Below are 27,876 nucleotides of genomic sequence, written 5' to 3' on the forward strand. Positions count from 1 at the left end.
AATCTCTGATCTCTTTTACAGTCGCTCCACCATTTTTGTGCGGCTCCACACAAACAACCACGACAGGCTGAGCTACCAGCCTGGCGACCATCTGGGCATTTTCCCTGGAAACCATGAGGACCTGGTGACAGCTCTCATAGATAAACTGGAGGATGCTTCGCCTGTCAATCAAATTGTGAAAGTGGAGTTCCTGGAGGAGAGGACGACTGCGCTAGGTGGGTGATTCTATTAGCAACGTCACGCTGCTTTAGGAATACGGTAGGCGGACATAAGGGCTGCCGTTTGAATCTAGGCAGGATGTCAAAATCAAATCATGATTTTGCCTCAACAGACAACATAGAGTCACACTTCAGCGAGGTATCTATGCCCAGAAATGTTTTAGTGAAGCTGCATAATGGCAAACAGTTGTGGTGACACTGGGTGATGTAAGTGTAATTTTCACTGCGACTGTGAAAAGAGGTGTTTCTTTAACAAAGCTTAATCAAACTTTACCTTGACACATAAAACCGTTTTTAGTGACGGCAACTAGATCATCTGCATGGATAATGTGGGTTCAAAGTCTTCTGAACTTAAAATTATGTTGTTGTTGTTTGAAGTGTCTTTATTTTGACCCCCTATTTAGTATTTATAAGCAGTATATATAGTGACTTAATAAATTGGTTATAACATACTGTAAGAAGTACAATTAAGGACATTTTACATGTTTATTAATGTATTGTCAACAATCATAATTCACAATATTAAGCATCTAAAAATGAAAATAACACAATCTATCTAACTTTGGCTTGTATTGACCTGTTAACTTCATACCCTTCTTACTGATGGTTCTAACTTCTGATGCAAAAATGATTAACCCACAACAAAAACTCTTTAATTTTGATTATTACATTGGAATTGGGTTGATAAGTGTGCTGGCCAGAAAACAAACAAAAAAAAAAAAAAACAAGGAGCTAAAAGAAGCTAAAATGTGCTGTAGATCTGAGGGGAACTGCAGATTTGGGTAATATTTAAACTATGAGTTTAATAACCTGAGCTCTCCCTTTCATTTGATCCACTGCTAATATAGATGAATTAATGCAGCCTCTTTCCTTCTGCAGGTGTTATCAGTAACTGGACAAATGAGACTCGTATCCCTCCCTGCACCATCTACCAGGCCTTCCAGTACTTCCTGGACATCACCACCCCACCAAGCCCCGTACTGCTGCAGCAGTTTGCTGCTCTGGCAACCAATGACAAACAGAAAAAGAAGCTAGAGATCCTCAGTAAGGTAAATCCACTTGGTCTTCAACGTTAGCATTAACACTGACATTTAGGATTATTGAGCTGCTGCTGCTGGTGCTGCCGGTGCTGCTGCTGCTGCTGCTGCTGCTGCTGCTGCTGCACTGAGTGCTAAGCTTGGTTTGTGACCAGACACAAGGGATTTGCAATGTTTCAGAGCCTAATGTATGCAGATATTTTTTCACCTTTTATTAGAACAATTTTCAAAGCACAGTTCTATTAAACATTGCCATGTGTTTAAGGCACAACAATGACAACACACTCATCATGTTTGCCATTAAAAAATATTAGAGATAGTTTTTTTGTGTGACTGAAAGCCGATTTGATGCACTTTGCACTGACGGAAATATGTGCAGCAGGAGAGAGCTGGTGCCAAATTAAAGCCGCTCATCGTTCTAAACCAGAGCCATTGCCCCTTGCAGAGCCTCCCACAATTCACTCTCCATTTGTCAATGTGTGGAAGAGGCTGGCTGAGGCCAAGCAGTGACTCATATGCTCATACATCGAATCATTGTCAGCAATGCAAGAGCAAAAGATGGAAGGCTTCTGACTTCAGAAAAAGAAACAGTACAGTTGAATCAGCACTGCAGATCATTTTTATTTTTAAATGCTTAAATATCAAGCTAATTTCAGGACTAAAGCGGTGGTTCTCAGACTTTTCTATGAGTCTTTTTTCTTATAACAAGCATTAGAGAATAGTTGAGCTGTCATGTTGGTTTTATTATTCTCCATTTCATGAAAGGGCTGATTAAACAAAATAAATTACAATTTAATTTCCAATATCTCAAACAAACTGAGTCACGGAAAAGTCCCACAACCCCATCTGTGTATCAAGGTTGAAAACCCCAGGCCCTAAAGTACGTTTGCTGTAAGAATTTTGCTTATTGTACATACAGTGCTTCAAACAGAGCTTCAGGCTCACAATGGAACCACTCATCTCACTCACTCATCTTCAACCATTTATCCGGGGTTGGGTCGCAGGGGCAGCAGCTCTAGCAGGGTACCCCAAACTTCAATGGAACAACACCAGGGCTTATTAATGGGCACTGTGTCGCTCATTAGCAGCTTGAGAACAAAGCAAAAGTTGGGAACATAAAAAAGATTTCAAGCCTTGCGACAGTACTCTAAGTTCATCACATCCAAATGTAAGTGATGACACACAAAGACAGGTGGGCAGTGAATTGAGAGCGGCTCTGCTTTTCCTGCTCTCAAATCAGAAATCAGATCTTATAGCTACCCAAGAGGATTTTGATTGGTTTTAAAGAAATAAAAACAACCCAGAGTATTTTTCCCCATTGTACCAGAATATCAACCTGTGCAGCCAAACATTTCCCCAGTATGGTCTGGCAATGTGATACTACACCTGGCGTGACATCGTTACTTCCTCTAGCAATGCTAGAGTATATCTGCTTCATTTACTAACAGCCAGCAATTTGGGACCAGGCTATTTCCAGCCTACTTGTTGCAGCTCGGATGTTACAGTCGCCATCCTGTGGTGATCAGAAGATGAGGCAATGAAGCACTTGTTGTACATATGAGGTTCAGGTTCCATGATTTAAGCAATACTAATAAATATTTTCCGTAGCTTGCACTGAACAGCAGCAGTCCTCAGCAGTACACCTGCCAAATGTGAAGTCGATCAAATGAATGGCTGTCAAATAATTTAAAGACGGACGAACAGAGACTCCTTCCATTTTAGTTACCGATCCACCTGCACTTTTATCAAACCTTGTCTTTCACTTTGACATTCCAGGGCTTGCAGGAGTATGAGGAGTGGAAGTGGTACAATAATCCGACACTAGTGGAAGTGCTTGAGGAGTTCCCCTCTATCCAGATGCCCTCCACTCTGTTGCTCACCCAGCTGCCCCTGCTGCAGCCTCGCTACTACTCTATCAGCTCCTCTGCAGACCTGCACCCAGGAGAGATCCACCTCACCGTTGCTGTGGTCTCTTACCGTGCCAGAAGTAAGGACCTACTACTCTTTTGAGGCTCTCTGAGCAATAGTTAATGTCTCCCCAAGGATTTAAAGGCTGTGTGGGTGTAGCTGCAGGTGCTTTTCTGCTGACTGCAAGGGTGAACCTTAATGCTCCCGGCTTTTAAAGCATCTGATATTGGTCTCTTTTTCTGGCAGTTGGTATGGCCACTTTCCTGACTTTTCCGTTAAAACACAATATAAACTCCCTCATACCCTAGGGTTTAGTGTATTTAGTGATAAGTTATTACGCAATTACTTATTACTCACATAACATAAAATGCAGCTCAACGTGCTTTACAAAAGAAACAAATCAATAATACAAACACTTATAATATAAAAGGCCAAAAACAATTGAGAGAATTTACAAGAATTATCAAATAACTCAAGTTAGAAAATGGTGGGAATAATTAAAAACAATATCATAAAATTTGTTTTTTTAGCTGTTTCTCAAATAAGAAGTTGCTTTTTTATATGTTGTGGGAGTTTGTTCCAAACTGTTGGTCCATCCATCCATCCATCCATTCATCTTCAACTGCTTGTCCCTATCAGGGTCATGGGGGGTTGGGGTCGATCCCAGCTGACATCGGGCTTGAGGCTGGGTACACCCTGGACAGGACGCCAGTCCATCACAGGGCACATAGAGACAAACAAAATACAGACAACCATTCACACTCACACCTATGGGCAATTTAGAGTCATCAATGAACCTAACACCTGCATGTCTTTGGACTTTGGGAGGAAGCCGGAGAACCCGAAGAAAACCCAGAAGGGCCCCAGCCCGGACTTGAACTGACAACCCTCTTGCTGTGAGGCAACAGTGCTAACCACAACACCTTCACTAAACCTTTTGTGATTCATTTTTGGTATGTTGGGAAAGCCAGCACCAGATGACGGGAACATATACAAGGATAAGCAGTCAGGAAGGTAAAAAGGTGCTAAATAGTCTAGGCCTTAAAATCAAACAAACAAAAAAATAAAAAATGAATCTTCAATGTTACATATAGCCAGTGGAATGACACTATTGCTGGTGTAAAATGTATATATTTTCCTAAAATTCTTGCAGCTGCATTTTGAACAAGCTGCAGCCAAAAAAAGCAGTGCACTGTGGTTCTTTCAAGGTTGCTGCAAGGACTCGAAAAGTCAAATGACTCAGCCTCTCTAAAGCCCTCAAATGGTTCAAAGGAAATTGATTGGAAGTTATCTTTGAAAGCCAGGTTGCTTCATAGGTCAGCCAGACCACGACTGTAATTACAAGAAACCAGAAAACCTCCAGGAAGATTCTATGTCTGCAAACAGATTCTATTTAGAGATATGGACACAAACAAAAATGAGAGAAAACACCACAGGTATACTAGTCCGTCTCTCTGACAGTATATAATTTGCATTAGCTGTTTGTGCATATATCACACGGCTTTTATATCTTCACCTTTGCAATTAGCATCTATACTCTCAGCCTGTCAAGTAGTCAGCAAACATTGCCAGATGCTAACACTACTATTTTCTCTTACATGTGTAATGTGTAGTTCTGTGCAAACATACCACTATGGTTGAATTACTGTAATTTACAAGAGAGAAAGAAATGGCCTAGCCTTGAAGTGAAGTGTGAAGGGGCCACTCTTCTCCTGTTAGTTTCTGCACGTAAAGAGAGTGGGAGGCAGAGAGAAAAAGAGTAAAGTGCTGGCTTAATAATGATCAACCCTTTCAGATGGAGAGGGACCCATCCACCATGGAGTTTGTTCGTCGTGGCTCAACAGGATAGAGAAAGGGGAGATGGTGCCGTGCTTTGTCCGAAGGTTAGTAGCACAGTGTTTTTTTTTATGTAGAATGTCAGATGAATCAGTACTGTGGCATGTTAAAAAAGTTGAACCTTTTAGGGAAATAAGATAATCAGCTTTCTTGCCTAAAATTGTCACCACTCTCATGGTTGCATGCTAAATGTGAAGCTACCAGCAGCTGGTTAGCTTAGCACTACAACTGGAAAAAGGTAAGAAAATCTGCCTACCAGCACCTCTATAGCTTACTAATTAACGTGTTTAACATGATCTGAACAAAAACCTAGGAGTTATGTTTTCCAGACTATTTCTCGGTCGTGACCAGTAACTACATTGAGTCGACACTGGTTGTGCACCAAGAAATACCCCACATAACCCTCCATATCATAGTGATTTGTTTTACACTAAACAAACTAAACATGATGTGTTGATTAGTGAGCTTTAGAGGGGCTGGTAGCAGTTATGTTTACTACACTTGGACAGAGCCAGGATAACTGTTTCCAGTATTTATGCTAAGCTAAGTTAACCAGCTGTTGGCCGTAGCTTTATATTTAGCAGACTGACATTAAGCATATTTCCCAAAATGTAATACTATGCCCATTTTAAGTGACTTTCTCAAGCTTTGTGGACAATTTTACTTAAAGTTGTAATCTGTAAGATTTTCATCTAGTTAGTTGTCAGTTGTGTTACTATCTATCAAAGAGTGAGTTAAAACAATGGTGACTGATCATATGACCCACTAATGAAAGTGCTTCTATGTCAGGGGTGTAGTCCTACCAGAAAGGTATAAATAGTTGACAGTCAGGCACAACAAATAGTTTATCATTTGAGTCGTTTGAGTTCTCTCGATTGATTGAAGACGTCAACTGGTGCACTAAATAACAAGAAACAAAAACCCACTCCACCTTAAAATTTCCACCTGCTGTCAAAGAGTGGTAAAAGACTGAACAATAGCGGGGAAAGATTGAATGACAGTGGCACTATTCACACCGGCAGCAGTGCAAATGTGCGACATAAAAGGTTTGAACATTCACAGCAGCTCAGACGGAGCCGTGTCTTGCTTCTACTGCTGAGTGCAATGATGAAGGTTAACTCCAGAGACTTCGGCTCAAACTGAGCTACTGTAAGATATTTAATTGAGTTTCCTTTAAGTGAAATGCTCTGAATGAATTTAAGTTTCCTCTGATAAACAGTTAACTACATAGTGTGTGTCAAGAGATTTATTGTGAAAGGTCAGAACAGAAGAAGTGAAGCTATCTGCGTTGCCTTTGTCGATGTTGCAAGGCAAATAGTTCTCCGTCTGATCCGTAGATGAATGAGGTCTAGCAGCAGACCTTTGTGGTTTTTTAATCCTAATAAGTAAACAAACAACCTGATTGGTTGATGTTTTGATTTGCGGTTTGAAAGCCCCGAAACGTCACTTTTCGTTGTGTAATATTCACGTTCTGTTAAAGTATTCACAAGAAAAATGACAGTTATAAATATATAATTAAGTGCAAATTAATCACACGAAAAAAAACTCCCCCAGTGTGTAAAGGCCTTTCTACAGTTGACTCATATTAGGTCTATGTAGACTTGTCACAGTAGGTTACGCAACCTTAGAAAAGGTGTACCATTTTAATAATGTGCATGCACTCATGCGCGTGCGTCATAGGCGCGCTCCGGTAGTAAAAGATAGTATTACGATCTGTGTGTCTGTGGCGACATTCTCTCCATAGATGTAAATAGGCCACCAACGGTTATGCTGAAAATCAGAAACTTCCAACTTCTGAGTTTTCTGAGGCTTGTAGTAAGGACAGAAGTATAACAGGAACATGTATGTGTGTGTATGGATTTAAGAGGGTGACATATAGGGAATGGACTGGAAGCAGAGAGGTGAATGTGTCAACACACATAGTGACCGTGAACGTGACATGATGGAGGGCTCTGAAAGAACAGACTTGCCTGCAGTTACACCTTACCACCAAAGAGGCCGCTAGAAACAAGACATCTCAATTTTGACATAGCAAAACTTTAATTATTTTTTCTATTGCATTACTTTAGTGCACCATCATTCCAACTTCCCAAAGACAACCAAACACCTTGTATCCTGGTGGGTCCAGGAACAGGTATCGCCCCATTCAGAAGCTTCTGGCAACAGAGATTATACGACCTTGAACACAACGGTTGGTTTTGTTCTCATTCTTTAGAGATGTATTGATTAATACCTTACTTTGCAGTGGATATCCACTGCTGTGCATGAACCTGCATGCAGGATCTTTTATTTGATGACTGATTACAAGAATATCCATGACGAGCTGATAAATTTAAGTTAAAATGCTGTCTTATGCACCTCTTTGTAGTCATGGGCAGATTATGAGACAAAGGCTATCTTTCCTACATAGGAGCGAGGCATATACTGTACTTTGTAATGGATTTAGTGCTTTAAGTTGTGGTTGTTTTATGTCTCTTTGCGGGTTTTTGTGTCTCTATTTGGTCTCTTTCCGTCCTTTTGTGGTTGTTTTGTGTTTCTTTGTGGCCATTTTGTGTCTCTCTGTGGTTGTTATTCTCTCCTAGCTGTCATTTTGGGGCCATTTTGTGTCTTTATGGCCATTTTGTATCTTTCTGTGGTCATTTTCTGGTTTGGGACCCTGACACTTTGGGCCCCAAAGACAATACAGATAGATAATAGATAATACACAATCTATCCCTTCTACGAAACACCATTGAGAGCAACAAAGTACCCCTACTTGTCCCCTTTTAGGAATTGAGTCCTGCCCCATGATCTTGGTGTTTGGTTGTCGGCAGTCTGAGATGGACCACATCTACAAGGAGGAGACCATTCAGGCCAAGAACAAAGAAGTGTTCAAGGAGCTCCACACAGCCTATTCCAGAGAACCCGGAAAACCAAAGGTACGAGCACTAAACTGTTCATACCTGTGGGTGAGGCAGTGTGTCCCAACTGTCACCGGACTGCCCTGTTGGTTTGAAATAATATCACAGACTAGAGAAAGGGCTGAATAAATACTGCTGTGGTTGTGTTCTGGAGGAAGCCTACTCCAGCTGACGTTTGATAATTTTCTACAGTTGTTTGTTCTGTTCAATAATGTTCAACAACACAGTTTAAAAACAAGGAGATATACAGGAAAAAGAGTATAGATTTTTTTTCTTCCATTTTCCATATGTATCCAAGTCTTTCACCTTGCAAATTCTGCTTCAATGTACTCTATTCCCTATCTTTTAGTGGACTTTCTCACATTGTGCCTTTTCCTACTTTTCTAACACTAGACTTCTTCATACACACTCATCATTCCTCCTCTGCCTCTCTGTCAGAAATATGTACAGGATGTACTGCGCGAGCAGCTGTCAGAGACGGTGTACCAGTGCCTGAAGGAGGAGGGAGGACACATCTATGTGTGTGGGGATGTTACAATGGCTGGGGATGTTCTCAAGACTATCCAGCACATCATCAAGCAGCAGGCTAACATGACCCTCGAGGATGCTGGCTTCTTCATCAGCAAGCTGCGAGTAAGACAGAGGCCAATGTCGTCACCATAATGTTCTACATTAAACCTACTGAACAGCTTGGGAGCAATGGTAGTGCTGCAGAAGAGAGGGCCACAAGTTTTTTTTTTATCCTAGATGAGCTTTGAAAATAGAGAATATAAAGTGTTCACCGCCTTTGCAAAGGCCCCTTGGAGAATACATTCAACACCCAGTTGAACAGGCAAAGTTCCACAGGGCAGCATATTCACATGAATGGATGTAACTGAGCAAAGCATGGAGCTATTGAAAAACCAAAAGCATGTTGAGTCAGTATTTATCTGTTAAAATGAAGGTTCAAAAACTCCCCCAGTGACTTATTTTCATTTGTGAATTCAAGTGTAAGAAGGCTATAAAAAGAATGAAGCATGTCACCAAGCCCCCTATTAACACACTTACCTGTGAGAAGAACACAGATGTTCAGTGAATTTATCAAATGCAACAACTGCAGGCATATAAACACGGTCAGTAAACCTCTGTTCATCTACAAATGTTAAATCACAATGCAAAGTTTCGTCATTGGATGTTGTATGAGAGGATGTAGAAAATCTAAAATACACCAACCAAAAGAATGTGTTTTTTTGTTGGTTTGTTTATTTGTCCGCAGCGTCGCGAAAATACGACTTTCTCCCCCCTATTTCCTGAAACTTTTTCACTTTCATTGAAATTGCGGAATTTGCATTTGGGCTGCGTTTTGGTGATGTCGTAATAATCAGAAAAATAGTAACAAACTAGGAAAATGCGCACTACATTAAGTTAACATTGTGAGATATGAAATGCTCTCAGAGTGCCTTCTAGCTTTCTGTTTCTTTGAAATCAGGCCTGTCATTCACTGTTAAACAATACCTATCTCATATTTGTCCCCTTCTCTCTCTACTTTCACCATCTCATCGTATCCAGGATGAGAACCGCTACCATGAGGACATCTTTGGTGTCACCCTGCGCACCTATGAGGTTACCAACCGGCTTCGGTCAGAGTCCATAGCCTACATTGAAGAGAACAAAAAGGACTCAGATGAGTAGGTGGTTTGTGTATTTAACTTCCAGCATTTTCCATTTCCTTAGGGTCATTCAACAAAGGCTTTGCCATTATGGATGTGCTTAGTAAATTTCATGGCAGTACTCTTATATACATACAGGTATATTCAGACAGACAGTATAAGGAAAAATAATAATTTAAAACATTAAAGCATGTAAAAAAAACTACAACGTTTACCTGGAAATTACCATAATATGGGATTTTAAAATATTTTTTAATATTTTGTTTCAATGGTGTTATAGAAGACAGTGTAACCCTTGGCCAAACACTTTTATGGGCATCATTTCTTTCGAATTTTAAGAATAGATAGCATAATTGTCTTTCTTTAAGCAATAGTATTAACATTACTGCTGTGAATAAAATCCCTTGTCAAGTGTTCAAATAGAAACCTGACCAGTGGCCCCATGGTCACTTGAGTCTGAGACCACAGGCCTACAACCTTTTTAAGTACTTTTGCTAACCTGCTGACTCATGAATCATATTTCTGTTTAAAAAAAATCTCATTCACATGACACCAGAAAAGAACCCACATTCATTCATTTATTCCTTCCTTCATTCATACATAAATGTATTCCCTCATTCATTGGTTCATTGTTGGTATATTTGTCTCTGAGTGGATTTCCGGAGACATGGTAAAGTCTTACACAACACATAAAACCTGGATCACTCACTTGACTTGTCTGCAACACCGCTGAACTGTGTGGGATGCTTAAGATCTATGATCTGTTTTCTTATTTATTCATCTTATCTATCTTAAGAGATACTTCTTGTGCTACTCAAATTAGCCAGGTGGTATGCTTGTGTTTTAGGGAAAAAAAGGGTTATGGCACAGCCCATTTTGATTCATCTCAGTGACATTACTAGAGCGGCTCTATCTCCGAGAAGGGTTTGCATAAGTAGTCCAACTCCAATCTGAAACCTGTAGTTGTTGGCGACGCCGACGTGTTATCACCCCTCGTTTCAGATGAAAACAGAGTGGGTAACCATAGAAACCCGTGGAGAAGGGTCTTTAAGCTAACAGGATTAGAGTGAATGCGAGTGGGTCTGTTCCATTTCTGTTTTTGTTTTCATCGTCATTTGCGCGCATTCAAGATTAGACCCTTCATATACCCTTGCCATGAGAGCAAAACAAGAGCCCTACATATCCGCTATGGCTCATTAAGCACCAACATAATGCATCACAGACGATGGCTCCTGTGTGGATTGTCACTTGAATTTCACATTTGGCTATCAAAGCCCAAAGTTTGCTGGATGAGTAATGACTGTTACATCTCTATTTCCACGTCTCTCTCTCTCTCTCTCTCTCTCTCTCTCTCTCTCTCTCTCTCTCTGTCTCTCTCTATTTCTCTGTCTGTCTTTCTGTCTCTCCTTCTGTCTTCTCTCACAGAGTTTTCTGCTCGTAGGTCTATGAATCGGGGGTTTTCTGACAACCAGTCTGAAGGACACAGCAACGCTGGCTAAAAATACTGTGCCAATTTTTGTACTGTAAAAAATGTTTTTTTTTTCTTTTTTTATACCATTTTAATGTTTCTGTTGAGCTCTACGATTTTGTCTGTAGCAAGTTGGAAATGTTCTGTTCTCTGAGAATCTGTTTTGCTCGTTATGATACTTCCAAAAACTATTAATTGATCACTTTGATTCATAATGTGTGCACCTAATGTAATGACCTGCCTCATTGTGAATGCATGACCAAGACAAGAATATACTCAAGAAATATAATATACTCTGTGTTATTGTTACAGTTAAAAAGCTTTTATTGAGGTTTTATATTTACGAGGAAAAGTGTGGCATTGATAACAAACTCACAGACATTTCATTGAAGTGTGAATGAAATTCGACTTAACATTTCAGAAAAAATCAGGGCTGGTCAAATCTGTTTGGGCTGTTTTAATTTTATTTTCATTTTTTTTATCAAAGGCTGTAGCTTCAGGTAAAGTTCAAAGGGGAGAGATAATTGGAAGATGTACAGGCATGCAGAAAGAAAAACTGGGGCAGATTTTCTTAGAGCAAACAGGTCGCCCTGAGTTATGAAAACGGGGATTCTGTCAAAGCCTCGACTTGCATATTATCTAGCACTTCACTGGCAGTCCATCAAAATGCATCAGCCTCTGTGCCAGCTCTCTTTTTAGTGGCCTGTCCATTCTTTCCCTAACATCATAATGTTGTGTGTCTGCTGGTGCTTGCCCAACCCAGAGCAGCTTCATAGGAATGTGCAGGGCAGCAATTTAGGAGCCTGAGTATGTATACATATTTAGATGAATTCATGACAAATATTAATAAAATGATGTGTTCACTGTAATAAAGAATATGTTAAATCATAAAAAAAATATAATATAATAGAAAAAATTATTTCTTTAATTGTGGATGACTACAAAATGATTAAAGCAGTAATTTATAAATGAGAGGGATGTTTTGGGGGGAAAACACGTATTCTCTTTCTTGCTGAGTAAGATGAGAATATTGAGGATGGAGGGTGCATTCACATACATTTTTCTTATTATTTCACAGCCACGTGCCATTTTGGAACCCATCAGCGTTCTGGCAAGAATTTAACCTCTGGGGACAACAGCTAATATTTCGGGATTTACGGTGTAGACAACTGATATCTGGGCCAAGACTTCCTCTGCCGAGCGGCAGTCATTGTTTACAGTCCGATTTGCAACTTGAGACACAAGAATGGAGTTAAGGTTGTAAGAAAATGTCTTCGTAAACAGATATCAACATATGAATGCAGATAAATAACATAAAGCTAACAAAAAGCTAAATCGGCATTAAATGATAACGGATGGGTTCCGTGATTGCATGACGTCCACTGCGTTTCCCCTAATTTGCTGCAAAGCATGCTCAGACATGATCGATAAATACTACTCAGACTACAAATGGAAACCAGACCGCTTCTGCCACCTAAATCTTGTCCCGTTGCTTACAGATTATGTATTCCTGTGCAGTATCTGTCCATAGAGATAGTCTGCATTTTCATGGCTGGAAGCAGGAAGTCACAACTTCCAACCAAGAGATGGTTATTTTTAAGTAGTGAGCTTTTATTGGATATTTGGATAGAGCCCAGCTAACTAGCTCCCCCTGTTTACAGTCTTTACACTAAGCTAAACTAGTGCTACCGGCTGTAGCATCATATTTGCTGTTCAAATAATCAATAGCCGTATTGATTTTCTTATCTTACTCTGTCAAACTAGTACTTTAAAAGTATCTCTGCGAAGGAACCTTGTTCAGTGAAGCAAAAATATCTCTGTTGGCTCCCTTTGCTGCCCGCCTCATACCTGACAGCTGTTGAGCTTTTAAAAATTGCATTAATCTGCATCCTAACTCCCTTGCCTCATGCCTTACATTAACTCTCTGCCTCTGCCTACATACCGCACAGTCATTCTTACATATCACTGCATGATTGTGCGTAACCCTACAGCTCACACGCCACCCTTTCACTGTGACTTGACAGTAGCATCAGTATGAGCGAGTGAGCGTGCGTGGGTGTGTGTGCGTGTGCCATAGACTCTACAAGAGTGGGTGTAAAACATGCATGTGCTCAGGTGTATGGTTTTACATGTTTTTTCTGCTTGTTGTCTGTTACCTTGTCGAACTGGTCAGATTTTAAAATAAGCATGAATTTGTTGCTCTGTGAGTCACACAAGCCTGCAAATCTTACAGATGGTGTTTTGGTAACGGGAAACTGCCCACACAGCTTTTAGTTTGGATTCCAGCTGTTCAGTTTTGTTGTATTACGTTCCAATTGTTTAGTTAGGGGCAAGAGGCTGCTGCTGTGGTCATTTGCTGCTTTCCAGTTTCCACGGTTGTAATTTGAATTTATTAGTTCAAGGGCCACGTTGATTTGTGATCACCCACTCTGCAGTTACTTGTTTCAATCTGAGTCTTGTTGGTTCCCTTTTTTGTATTTGATTCAAATTAAAGATAACTGTTAGCATGATTAATGGATTTCAATGTGTTTTTCAAACTAATATGATTGTTTTCTTGGGGTGTTTATTCTTTCTTTTCTGAATCAACTATTTTTTACTGCTGAGAGAAAATGGGTGATTCCCATTGTCCCCACTGTTGTACATTCTGGATGGATGTCTCCTCGTTATAATTTGTTTAAACACATTTTGTTTAATTGGAGTGAGAGCTGTCAAGAAAATGTCTGTGATGTAAAATGTGCAGCAGGAAAACAATTGATACAAGATATAGCTTCTATATATAGCTTCTATAGATATATATATATATATTCAAAGACAAAGTATAAAATATAAAGAGTACCACTTCAATCTTTTCTAAGAATGTATTTTGATTATGTAAATGAGCACTATGATTCTGCTTGATTTAAAAATAACAAAAAAAGGCCTATTCTACGGTGTCTCTCGTATCCTTTAGGTATGGGAATAAAACAGCAGCATTAAATAAATGCATGGTGATCTTCTCTCTCCTGTTCATATTTAAAAGCGCTGTCTATTAACCAGCACTGTGTCAGTCAGTGAGACTGTATTGTGAGGTTGCAGGGTCTTCCTCACAGGGCTTTGGGTGGTAAAAACATTCTTGAGGGGTTTCTTTTTCTGTGTTTGCGTATTGCTGCTGCTATGAACAACTCCAATCAGCCTCTGCTATAATGACCTTTGTTGTGTAATGGATTGAGGATATTCCATTTTAATGCATCAACTGCAAGGACTTTGCATACAAATAAAGAAAAACATTTACAGAATATGTCAAAACATTGGCTTGGTTTGTTTTACTTATTTCAAAAAAAAAAGAAGAAGCATGACTGGAAGGGTTCATTCACCGCTGTAGGACCTGTATAAGGTCGAGGCGTTTTACTTCGAAGGTCAGATTTAGATGTTGATACAGAGTTACTCCCTGAAAAACTAATCACAGCAAACAAGCCATTTGCTTCCCCTCCTTCTTCCTGCCTCTGTAAGTGCTGGTCGTCATGGCTCAGAGAGTCGGCACTGCAGAAATGCCTCTCAGCGCCATGGAAACGTGTCAACATATTAAGCCATTCAAACTTTACACAAGGACTCTGATTGGTGACTGGCTCAGGGAGAGAAGCAGTGGCCTTTCTAATTAGCTCAAAGAGTTTGACCCTCCTGTTGAGCAAGATAGGTTGCATGAAAACATACCTGCTGGCCAAATGCACTGCAGTGATTCCGTTCACAGCACAAATATTTTAACACCACATTGGGGCTAAAAACAAACAAGAAAAAAAAATATTTGTTAAAGGTGGCAAAATCTATTTCTATCAGCATCAATATCACTATTACTCAGCGGCAGAGTCATGGTTCATGGGATGAAGTTGGCCAAGGAGATGCTGCTGCCTTCTGTGCAGGAAGACGATGACGCAGAAAGTGAGAAGCTGCAGCTGGGAGAGGTAGGAAGCTGACCATCTGACCAGGTCTGGAAATACGTGAGCAAAGGAAGTGGGAACACCAGGTAGGCAAGTGGAGTAGGCCTGTTAGGGAGTTTTTTATGACGTCTGAGATTGAATAAGACATAGAAGAAGGCCTTGGTAAGAGTAATTCAAAGCATGTAATTGACCTGCAAGAGTATATTAAAGTCCCCCTCCACTCATTATTTCTTTTTACATCTTGTTCTTACAGTTGGATGTTGAAGCTTCACTGTGCAGAATGCTCTCTGTGCAGAGTTGAGAGGGCTGTTAATACATTGATCTGTGGAAAGCTTCTCTGTGCACAGTGAAAATCTGATTTTAAGGGTTGGGCCTACGAGCATGATTTGTGACATCACAGCTAGTTTGAAAGGGAATCCGGGTCCAAATTGCAACTTGCACAAGTGTGATTTAGAAACTTCAAGCCACCAGTGGAACTACACTGAGAATGAGCGTTCAGGGAAGTAGGAGAAATCATCTGTCCAGCTTGTCTGACATCAGACAGAAATGTCAGTTATCTACACTCCGTTTCAATCTGACATTCTAATTGATTTCTGTGGGGGAGGGGATTTCATTTTCCCTTAGCACTATGCCAACTTGAATAGTTGTCAAATATTTTAATCATGTGGCTCTTCCAGAGTTTTGAAAATATCATCTGACCGAATTGATCAGGTTCTGATTGGGAAATAAATTCATGTAAAGTTTTACAGCTGCAAAAGCAATGGAGTAGGCAAAGATGGAGCAGAGCCTATGGCGTAAGCACATTTAGGCTAATTAATTTCATTGTGATTGGACAGTGAGTATTGTCTGTGTAATCACACACCTTGTCAATGGCTTAAATCCCACTCATGGCAATGATTGGCAAATTGTCAGTCCCCCCATGGCGCTCATTTGCTCATCTGTAGTTTTGACCAAGAAACTGCAGTTTCATGTCACAACGCCAGATGAATCAGTCAACTCAATAGAGTGTGCAGAATCTTAGGTTTGGATTCAGCTAAGAGTCAAGCAGGAAAGCCTTAAGAAATGAACCACATTTGCATATTCATAGATTCTGGAGATTTTAATGAGATAGAAGTCGTAGGTGTCTTTTTAAGAATTTGAATGTAGAAATTATATTTTATTTTTTGCAGGAAAAAAAATCATTGGACTACATGTATAAATGTCTTAATAGGGTGGCCTTTAAGCTTTAGACATAGAGGTTCTATAACATCATTTCTAAACACGTCTAAGTACTTACCTTGCCCAGGGCAAAGAAATACAGGGTCATAAATGCAAGCTAAAGCTGCTTTTTCTTTTTATAGATTGCTCTTTTGACCTGTGAACGTGCAAAAACTTATTTAAAAGAGTCAGACTCAGTGTCACCCTGAAAGTCTGTCTCAATTACACTTTTATGTAGTCTAATCACAGGGCTGCACATTGTCTCAGAAATACATTATGAATGCAGTACATTTTTAAATGCAAAACTTTTCAAACAGTGTGCGAACATGTGCAGTGCCACTCACATGCCAAAATAATGATATTTCTTAGTAGCCTCTATAGTCCTGAAAATAACAATATATGGTATTACTGAATGGGCCTGAAAATAAAAAGACAGCTGGAACAGCCTCTGGCTAAAGAGGTTAAAGGGAGTTGGGAAGAAAGGAGTAGGAGGGATGGGAAGTATAGTTTCAAAGGCTGGGGGGGACTCAGGGATTCAAGCAGAGACATGTTAAAATGATCCATCCACATTGATGGACTCAGTTGTCCAAAGAATCAGTTGTAATCTCCTGACAGTAAATCCATCAAATCTCCTCACCCAGGCTGCCAACAACAGCTAGCTTTGAGGAGTCACAATGTCTTACTGTCTCATTCTCCATCCAGCAGAGAGTGAGCCAGACAGAGGTCGACGTGCGTGGGCCAAAGGACCAACACTCAAGTCCTGATGGGAATGTGCTAGAAGTAGGTGAAAGAGAGGGTGAGGAGGAAACGGAGAAGGAGGAAGCGAATGAAGAGGAGCAGCTGGGAGGAGAAGAGTGGGTGATCTCTGATGAGGACTATGATACAGATTTGGAGCTTGGAGGTAAAGACTAGAGATAAATAGGGTGGGACAGTTATTCAGTTTTATGATCAAGGGTGTGATGTTTCCTTTTATCAAAAGACGTGGGGAAATTGCTTGATGATGTGAGTCTTATGTTTGAAATGAACCACTTCATCCGGGTATTTTCTGTTTGAAATAATATTTCATAGCAGGCTGCAGCAGTACAAAGTAATTTGATAGCAAGACCTGATTTGATCTTGATCATAACTTGCATTGATAAAGCAAGGCCCTCCTGTTACCCCAATTGTTAATCTCTTCCCTTCTGCCTCTCCATCTTCTCAATCTCTAAATGATTTCAGGAAAGAAAAAAACACAAAAGAAAACAGTAACTCCTACACACGCCTGCCCACGCAGTTGAAGCTCTGTTCTGCATCTAAATGATTTCATCTCAGTCTTTGTGTCGGGCTTCCTTTTCATCAGAAGTGATAACCATCTGTTATGAATGGGCTCCTCTGACAGAGCGAAATCAGCCACGAGGGAGTTTTCAATATCACACTCAAAAGGTCCTCCTCCGGGGGAAAGTGCCACATCTCCTTTTACAAAGAGGTATTGATAGCGAACAATTCAGACTGCTAGTGTCTCTATTCATGTTGCAGATAAGGAGGAGGTGTATGATCCGACCGGGCAGACGTGCTACATGGAGGCGTGTGAAGCCTTACAGGTGGTACCAGCCTCTTACTTCCTGCGGCAAGTGCAAAAAAGCGAGCTGTCCATGATGCATCGTGGTCTGGGGCCTCAGGTACTTTAATCATAAGGGAAAATAATTAGATGGTAAGAACGGGGGCAGGGTTATGTATTTTTTCTTTTTGCTTAAGGGAGGGTAGTCTGACTTCTGGGGGAGATATTTTTTAGCCCAAATTTATATTTTATTATTATTTTATTCTCTTATTTTTATAATTTGGAACCCAGATGAGGGGTAAAAATATAGCAGCGCTCGAGTCCGCTTTGCAGGCACCGAACTGCCATCTATGGCAGGTCCATTCATTCAGTGATGGTAGCAACTGTCCGCAGCCATCTCATCTGCATGCCAAATGACCTCTTTCACAGCCGTTGGCACTTGGACGGGTGCGTGGGCCTGTTATTGACGCTATAGTTTTGCCTCATCCGCATTCTGTTAAGACCCACCCTACTCTGCCTCTGATTGGCTAGTCCTTGTTGTCTTCTTCACAGATTTTTAACATACAGAAAAATTATGTAAACACACACACACACACACACACACACACACACACACACATATATGAACGAGTGATACTAAAATAATTACAAATAAACAAATTAATAAATTAAATCAACCCCCATCCCCTGATTTTTTTTTGACGCCAACAAACTTAGGTTCCACAACTAACTGGATTGATAAAATTTTAGAATTCTTAGATATTTCCATACACAATGGCAGAGTGTTCCTTTGTCCTCCCTTTGACCTGTTATGTTGGGATTCAGTTGGTCAAGTTCATCTGGTGTAATACATACTGCCATTAACCAATCCGACCCTTCATTTACAAAAGCAGTTATTTATTCAAAATGTTGTCAAAACTTTAGCAAGTTCACTTCTAATGTGGTTATTATATGCAAGTTATTCTCTTAACATATTAAGTGAGATACACCATCTTAAAGTTATCTTTCTTCAAAGCAGCTACAATCTTTTTTTTTTATAACAACAATGTATCAAATAAAAATGTGAAAACAATTTGACAGAGGTCACTCATGATGATGAACCCTACGGACCCATATCTAAACGTTCTCTTATAGTTTTACGCAGATTTATAGTGAGTTCCAACTTATTCTTAAGCTGTCCGGCAACTTTACTGTTTTGGTTCACTCTTGCTGCTCTTATAGCATCACTTTCAGTTGCAGCAAGCCACTGTTTTATGTAAAAGCTCTTAAATCTCACTGTACACTTACTTGGTCAGCACTAAACTGAAGAAAAGGCAAAGTTAGTCATTACCTGGTGAACATAGTGGAGGGATGGATATTTTCCCTCAGGAGACCAAAAACAGAGCTAAAAGAGAGAGAATGCCAGAAACATGATTCCAAATGTATGGTAATGTTGGATGTGTACAGTAAATAAGCAACTGTTTCACCTGGAGGAAGGTTTTTGAATTAAACCTGCCTTCTTGAAAAACTACAAAGATTTCAACTTATTTGTGTCTAACACTATTTCAGATCAGCCCAGAACTTTGTTCAGTGAATGACTCATTAATTCAAAGTCACATTCCCCTCCAGAGGGACTGCACTTATCACAACAATGTCTGGAGAGAACTGTGTTACATTTAATGCAGCTGAGCTTAAGTCATTTAGTCTTTTTTTCCAGGAAATAAATCATGCATGTACATACACTTTACATATAAAATTGCATAAATATGGCCCATTATATAGATCATACCAGTACGCATTCAAATGGAGAGTCTTTCACCCCTTTGAAGAGACAAAAGGCTGCTGGCATTGACTCAGGGAGAGCTCATTATTGGGATCTAAATTGTAATTTACTTCTGGGAAAAGGTTCTTATTTTTGATCCTGAATGACAGCTTACACTTTTCGCCTTGTGATTCATGCAAATATTCCTCTAACATTTGGTTCTTATGAGCTTTAGACAAAATGTCAATATTGTGTCTACATGTTTTAGCTCTTATATGACCCATAAATACACAGAGACATAAACATATCTACAAAGACATAATCAAATATGCTTTTGGCAGGTTTAGACCAAACAGGAAATCCATTACTACATGTTGTATTCAACTAATGGATCTTATTAAGCACTGGTGAACAAAAACTATGCTTTATTTACTTTTTTCAAGAAAAACCTAAAGAAAACAAAAATGAAGATGTACAACAAGTCATTTTACACCTATATACCCTATATGCCTTATTTTAGCCCCCAGGTCAATCATAATCAGATATATTTTTAATGTATCACTGTAAAACTGCTCTGTGGTCATACTTATCTAACTGAGCGAAGAGTACATCCTGTACAAAAGTGAAACTGCATTGCCTGGAGCTCTTAACAACACAGTTTGACATTTTAACAGGCTTCCGCTGGTCCATAACGCTGCAAATGAAAGTTGAAAAAGTAAAACCATGCCTTAACAAACCATTTACATTCAGACAGATTAGTTTGGATTTTAAATAAGTCTTCACCTGCCAGTCACAGAGAAGAGAAGTAATGTAACAGACTGCAGCTGCCGAAAGTTATTTGTTTAATGTCTTGCTGATTGATGGGCTTCTCAAATCTTAAAGAAAGATACGCTGCATGCATTCAAACACACTAACGGGGCTGTTTCTGCTCTGCTTTTGATCAAGTTAACATAAGGCTGCATGTAGCCAACTTTCTCATTAGCTGTACTTGAAATGATAATTTTCATGTTCTGCAAGCTTCATGTCTGACCCACGCCTCCACACAGCTCCTTTCGGCTTCATTTGTCTCACACAGGTTTAATATTCTCTCTCTCTCTCCCTCTGCCCACCTGCATCAGTACATCTACTCTTTTAACTGGAATACAGATAAAAAAATAGACAGTGAACAAACACATTTCACTTTGGTTGTGTGTTTGCAGGGCACCAAAGCGCTGGCAGTTCCCCTGGTAACCAACACTTCAATACTGAGGCTGAACCTGCAAGATAATTGGATGGAAGGAATGGGCGGAGCTGCTGTAGCCAAGATGTTAAAGGAAAATTGTTACATTTCAGGTGGTTTTACTGGGCACTCAAGCATGCACACATATTCTCTTGCTTTTCCCTCACTCTGTTTCACCTCTTTCTAGCTAAAGTGCCACCTTCACTCCTACTCATATGCCACTCTCACCCCAATTATACACCAAATGTCTGCGGTCCATGTTTAATATTTGTCAGAGCTATGTGTAGTTCAGGAACCTATGGAGAGACTCCTTTGAGACATGTAGGCAGGCTCTTTGGGGTGGTGTTAATTTAAACATCCACTACATGCACCACTCTTTAACTTTCCGGGCTTATCCAACAGATTAGTTGCCAACATATTTTTCTGATGCTGTCTGCAGCAGACATTAGCCAACACCGAATTTTAAAGGAAATCTATTTTTTCTGATTTCAAATGAATTAATACACAACAAACTAAAAACTTTGAAAGGATCGAGATGAGTTAATGTTAATGCCATTACAACAAACGTCCCCAGGAGTTACTTTGTTGAGCACATTGAGCAAAAGGATGATCAGGAGAACATTGAGCAACACATGGAAAACATCAGCTTCTCCTGCAACATGTTTTACTTTTGATGCCCTGTTTAATTGTGTGTCAATCACAGAGGTGGACCTATCCGACAACAATCTTGGGGATTATGGGGCCAAAGCCATGGCTGGTATGCTTAAAGAGAACAGCACCCTGAAGAGCCTCATTCTGTCAGGAAACCATTTCACAGACCGTGCAGCTGAACACCTCAGCCCAGCACTGATCGCCAACTCCAAGCTACAGCACCTCGACCTCAGCCACAACACTCTGGGAGAGCGTGCAGGTAGCACAGCAATTAGATATACATAGTAAAGGTTGCTTATTTTCTGTCAGGCCTTAGCATTTCAAAAAATGAAACAGTAGCCATGGCTTCCTTTTTTAATGAGTAATAATTTTTATTGTAGATTTACACAGGAGATACTTATTGATACTTATAGCAGTGTCAGATAACTGAACTTCCGAATCCAAAAATGATTTGGCATCAATAGGTATCAAATGACATGAAAGTAGTGTAAGGAATGGGTGATGTAAAGTCCTGTTTCTATGGACAGAGCGCATTATCGCTCTTTAAACAATTTGCCTTTCACACTGGGGCATGTCAAGCAACAAACAACAACACGGCCAGAAGTAAGTGGACTGCTGAACAAATCATGTGGAAATTAAATATTCCACTCATATGTGATTGTTGTTTATCTCAGACCTGGCTCACAATCAGCAGAAGTTTAAACTTCAGAACGTTCTGCTGCATGAATGCATTGTAAAACTGTAAAGGTATGCATTACTTATATGTTCTGTGGTTCGCACATGAATAAAACTACAAGAAGTTGTTGAAGGCAGCTTTGTAAATGCAAAGTTCTCTTTTCTGCTTCATTAAATGATAAGTGATGCTATAAGTTGAGCAAGTATTATGATGAATGCAGAATAATTTAATATGCATGGTAGCTACTATTATAAGATTTTTAAAAAACATTCTCATAAAACGAGTAACAGTTTGCCGTAATGGTGTAGCCTTATCTCTTAGCATCACGAGACAGCAGGCAGCAGCAGCCGCAGCCTGTGGCATTCAAAGGTCAAGGACATTTCGCCTTCATTAAAAGCTCTTTCAATTATCATGTGGATGAGCTTTGTGACAGGCTCCTTATGGAAGAATGGCAAACCATGATGAAATAAGCATCTTATGTAGGTAATTGAAAACAAATCTGTCTGTGGGTAAGGGGACACCACCATGTCTTACTACCATGTGTGCGGTAGTGATGATTCACCCCCGAATATTCAATTTTATTGTCTCCACTGCTGAAATATCAAAGGACATCCTCATGGATTTTGAGTGCACTCTCCCGTACAGCAGAAAGGAAGTGTACCAATCATACACTTTGACATTCATGCTATGGTTTTATTGCTTTTTTTGATCAAGCACAGTAGAGCATATTTTTCTATGGTTATTAACCACAGTGCGCTGCACATTCCTATCCTTGTGATAAAGTGGGTTAGATAATGATGGCGATCTCGCTCTTTGGGATCTCTGTCTCTACAGTCCTCACTGGTGCTTTTAGGCCATGAAACACACAGTCGCATCATCTCAGTGGGATCTGCTGGAGATGAGATACGTTTCTCCCAGAGAAGTGGATATGCGATTCTAATAATTACTTTTGATTATGCTTTCTAACTACTAAAAATACCTCTCATCTGAGATGGTAACAATTTTACAAAATCAGATTTCCACTATTTGTGAAACGATCACAAACTGACAGATAATAATGCCTACGTTCGATTTGATCAATATTCAACATATTCAACTTTTTATTTTGTCACACTGCCATTATTTGTTCTTATTTTTTCCTTAGGACAAAACTTGGGAGACTCTCTGTCAGAGAACACAGGGTTGAGATCAATAAGTCTAGCCTGGAACTGCATTCGAGGAAGAGGAGCTGTGATGTTGGCAAATGGCCTTGGGGTAATTCACCTGGAAAGTTTGAACAATATATTAGTTTTTGAACTCATGCAAGGGAAAGGAGGACAGTCTACAGGTAATACAGTACAGGCTTAGACCAGGACAGTTCATTTACCTCATATCCTATGATTAATACAAGTCAAATTTAGAGAATTTCTTATGTCAAATTGAATAGCACTTTTTAAAACTGAATTTGTGCATTATGTATCAGTTATATAGTGCATGGTAAGAAGCATGTGAACACCAGAGCATTACATCCAGCATGACTGTTAATATATCATACTAAAAATATGGGCAATAGGCTTTCCACAAGCTTTGGAAGCTGGCTGCAGGGATTTGTTCCCGTTCAGGAACAAAATCATCACAGGGGTTGGACGCTGATGTTAGGCAGGAAGGCCTTTAAGTCCAATTCATCCCAAAGGTTGGATGAATCAGGAATGTGTGAAGACCACTCAAATCCTTTTACACCCAACTGAGAAAAACATTTCTTTATGGACCTGCCTTTATGCAAGAAGTCATTACCATGTTGAAACAGGAAAGGGCTTTACCCAAACTGTTGCCAAAAAATTTGAATTTCACTATTGCAGTAACAGAGTCGATACTCTTTGGGTCAAATGCAAAGCTCAATAAGTCTCCTGGGTTTAGAGTGGCAGTAGGTGACTTTGAAGTTACAGCAAACGAATCAGTTCCATGCTTATATATGTGTATATTAAGACATATCCTGAGAGAGTATGTCGCTGAAAGTTCTCTCAAACGTTTTTTTTTTTGCTAGGATATCCACTTTGATTGATAGAAATGAAATGCTCATGAATATTGACAGTGGCACTTGTCCAATACCATTTTCATTACTGCACTTCTTGGTGACATCCCTAAGATCCTTAAAAAGAAGTTACAGACCTCTCAAAACAAACTAATAAGGTTGACTTTTACACTTCAGGCCCAAATACATCTTCTCCCTGATCATTTTACTAGCCCAAATTACTCAGAGTGGAGGTGGGATTAAAGTTTGTAAATATTTTGAATTTATTTAACCAGGAAAAACCTAATTGATATTAAACATCTCCTTTCAAAGAGTGTCCTGGGCGCAGGTATTGTTTATAGAATAGTCAATAACGCGGTACCCAAATATTTTTGTAATAATTCTTCTTCCACCATCCGGCCAAGACAGATGGCTGTCCAACATATTTGTGGATACATACATTATATAGATATCATTATTATTATTATTATTATTATTATTATTATTATTATTATAGATTGCTGCTGCTCATGGGGGAATTGTTGAGTCTCTGTAAATCATAAATAAGTCATAAAGTGTGGTCTAGACCTACTCTATATGTAAAGTGTCTTGAGATAACCTTTGTTATCATTTGGTACTATAACTAAAAATGTATTGAATTGAATTGATATCCATGGTTATTCCACTAGAGGGAGCTCTGCTAATTTTGTGCCATGCAGGTTCAAGAGTTGTATGGTAAAGGACTCACTTTTATATTCACCAGTTTATGTGGAATGTTTACCTGTGAGTATTAAATTGAGTAGCTTTATTGGACATTTTAGGACCCTAAAGAGCTGGCTGAGCAGCTGGTCCTAATTATAACTATTGAATTGGTGGAGTCAAAGTGGGTCCTAAATACCCATTGTGCTGGTTTAAATTGTTCTTGCATTGCACAGGGTAAGTGTGTCTGGGTCAGGAGAACATGTGGTCTTTTAAGCCTGCTTGATTTTGACTAATTCATGTCGGCTATGAATTCACATTTGTGCATATCTAGGGTTTTATGTTATAACATATCGACTCATGTATTAAATATAGAATTGGTTGGATATCTTTTATTTGTATTGTACCGCACCTTTCTCTTTGCTGTTGTGTTGACACTGTTTTTTTAGGTTAATATGATTCAGTTATGTTTATTTATTAACCATCTTACAGCAGGACAGACAGTGCAAAAGCATTTCATCATTGCCATCTGAATAAACAAGATGGTCAAGGGGACTCTGATCAGTATTATCTGTAGGCTAATTGTGTCTGCTGCTCTCTCACTTTAAATGGTCTTCCTTTGGTCCTCAGTTAATCATGTTAAAGACACATTCTATTCTCTTTTTTAGGGAAACATTTTCCTCAGATCAGTGGATTTGTCATTTAATGGCTTTGGTAAAGAAGGAGCCATTGCTTTAGGACAGGCTCTGAGAGAGAACACCGTTTTGGAGGAGGTGAATGTGAGGTACAAGCCTTTGTTATCCCGGTAATCTGATTATTTCACTGTAACAGAGTTAAAAGGGGCAGAGGTCGCAGAGTTCAGTTTTGTATTTTTACTAATAAATCTTAAACGGAGGTTAACTTTTTACCTAAAGCTAGACTGCTACCATACACTAAGTTCAGGTTATTCAGTTTCTTCTGCCTCTCTTTTCACTTCTCATGCAAAACAAAGCCTGCCTCGCAGATTTCCAGACATTTGTGCTTCATGGATGAATAATGCCATTACAAAGTAACACTTTATGATTGTTTCCCTCACACTCCAAGAGACTTTTATTGGTTCTCTCCATCTGTCTCTCTCCACAGTAACAACAGAATACCCCCCGAAGGAGCTATCCACCTAGCTATGGGCCTCAAAGTAAACAAGACCATCAAATCCCTGAATGTAAGTTGTTTAAAGATTGGTTCTAGTTTCAAAGTCAATGGGAGGCATCAGTGGATAAAATGGGATAAACAAATGGATCACTGTGCTTAGTTTTAATGTCAGTGCACAAGCAGAGTTCTCAGGGACTCATGTTAACTGCTTGAAACAAGTTAGTGATTGAAAAGGAGTTATAATAAAGACTTGCACTAAAATTGATTTGTTTAATAATGCATACATGTGCCATTCTGAATTGGAAATTGAGTTGTTGTAAACTCACTATGATTCGCTAAATGTAGGCAGCTGAAGATATAAAAATGTGTTCAGTTAGTTAAAGTTTCGATCACAATGCATCTGCATCATTAGCAGCTAATTACCAAAACTGCTGTGCTCTGTGTTTTTTTTTTCTTTTTATCTGCATCTTGTCAACTTTATTCTGTTTGTTTTATTTAATGTGGACAGTACACATTAAATCACACTAATGTTTGGTTGTGCAAAAAGTAGCACAGGAGGGTTAGGGTTTTATCTTTAGCCACTGGTCAGTTCTTAAAGGAACCGTTTGACATAATGGGAAAATACCAAGTGGCAATCTCCGAGGCTGAAAAAAGAAGCAACACAGAAGTGCAGAAAACCTGTGACTTGATTTGACTTGAATTGCCCAAGAAAAAATGACTGTAAAAATAAACAAACACACACACAAGCACACACACACACACACGCACGCACGCACGCACACACACACACACACACACACACACACACACACACACACACACACACACACACACACACACGCACACACACGCACATACACACACACACGCACACACACACACACTAAAGACCATCAATCGTTCTTGAACTTCTAATGTTGCCTGTTGTTTGTCTTTGGCCAGATGGGTAGGAACCCCATCCAGAATGCTGGGTGCTATGGGATCCTCAAGTCTGTACAGGAAAACCCACATTCAGCCATGGAGGCATTAGACTTTGCGGTAGGCTAACTCACACATATTCCACCTCAATGACACTTTCAGAGACTCTTCTCCCTTTAAAACGTATTCACTCGCTTCTCTGCATCACTCTCTTTAGGACATCACAGTGAACCAGGATTTTGAAGACTTGTATACGGCAGTGAAAGAAATATTGCCCGCGCTTGCAGTAAATCACGGGGGCAGAATTGGCACATTCAGGAAAGCAAAAGCTTGAAAAGTGTTACTGTAATTGCTTTACTTTTATGCCAGAAGAGATGGAAGGAGTCTTGTCAAAGCCCTGTGGACGATTTTATCGACAGATGAACCAAAGGATGGATGAGAGTTATGAGAGCATAATCCTCTGAATTAAATGTATTCATATCAAATATAACTTGTTATATACTAAATCAATATAAAATAAACTTAATCAGAGATAATTTGTTCTTTTTCCGAAAGAAACACTGCACATATGCATGCTTGAAATATAGTTTTGTTAAAGCCATTGAACACAGGCATACAATACAGGTATTGAGTATGATTCTTTTTGGGTCTGATCTGATTTGATGTTATATAATGTCAGTGGGTAGAATGATGGAAAGGATCAAAGAGCATCGCATTGTGTATGAAAAGAAGTGAAAGTGGGTTGCACAAAAAGGATTTAAGTACTGCATGACTAGTCTAATAGAGAACCAGCTTTGAAAGAATGATCCACTGTTAGATAAGAGACCTGTTTACTGCTGCAGGACAACGCAATGTTAGACCCCGTACAGTAGGCTGTCATTTGGAGACATATCCCTCCCACACACCCCCAAAAATGATCTGCCGTGACTGAACCCAGTCATTTCACATTACTTTAAATCACCACAGCAAACATTTTGAGTAATATTAGGCTATAGGTTATATGTATTTGTAGGCTATAAAATCTTCCATTGCATAAGTGTTGGCATAATGAATGGAAAGTAGCTACACATTTTTGTCAGTACTGTTACTGTGTAAGTGCAATGCACTTTACTTGAGTTATATAGTTTGTACAACTGGCTCTACTTGGCTAAAGGGAAGGATTTTCCGTGTAAAATTTACTTTTTGCT

At 39.5% G+C, this 27,876-nt stretch overlaps 2 protein-coding genes across 3 annotated transcripts in view; both read left to right on the plus strand.

Moving 5' to 3' along the window:
- Positions 1 to 9,570, plus strand: part of nos1 (nitric oxide synthase 1 (neuronal)) — a gene marked incomplete at both ends in the record, with an annotated part of 34,975 nt that extends 25,405 nt beyond the window's left edge. For both annotated transcript variants that reach the window (XM_083911923.1, XM_083911924.1), the window contains 8 exons: positions 22 to 215; positions 1,098 to 1,267; positions 3,032 to 3,242; positions 4,959 to 5,046; positions 7,069 to 7,190; positions 7,769 to 7,917; positions 8,338 to 8,532; positions 9,448 to 9,570. In XM_083911923.1, coding sequence (XP_083768049.1) covers positions 22 to 215; positions 1,098 to 1,267; positions 3,032 to 3,242; positions 4,959 to 5,046; positions 7,069 to 7,190; positions 7,769 to 7,917; positions 8,338 to 8,532; positions 9,448 to 9,570 — 1,252 coding nt within the window. The remainder of the gene's footprint in view (positions 1 to 21; positions 216 to 1,097; positions 1,268 to 3,031; positions 3,243 to 4,958; positions 5,047 to 7,068; positions 7,191 to 7,768; positions 7,918 to 8,337; positions 8,533 to 9,447) is intronic.
- A 5,291-nt stretch (positions 9,571 to 14,861) lies between these two features.
- lrrc74b (leucine rich repeat containing 74B) lies at positions 14,862 to 27,023 on the plus strand (the record flags this gene model as incomplete). The annotated part of the gene is made up of 10 exons (XM_083913127.1): positions 14,862 to 14,954; positions 16,830 to 17,028; positions 17,643 to 17,785; positions 20,605 to 20,737; positions 21,328 to 21,534; positions 23,096 to 23,205; positions 25,309 to 25,424; positions 25,763 to 25,841; positions 26,714 to 26,809; positions 26,907 to 27,023. The coding sequence occupies 10 exons, from the start codon at positions 14,862 to 14,864 to the stop codon at positions 27,021 to 27,023; spliced, it is 1,293 nt and encodes a 430-aa protein (XP_083769253.1).
- Between the last annotated feature and the right edge of the window lie 853 nt (positions 27,024 to 27,876).

This window comes from Echiichthys vipera (assembly GCF_963691815.1).
Source record: "Echiichthys vipera genome assembly, chromosome: 4".
Taxonomy (NCBI): Eukaryota; Metazoa; Chordata; class Actinopteri; order Perciformes; family Trachinidae; genus Echiichthys; species Echiichthys vipera.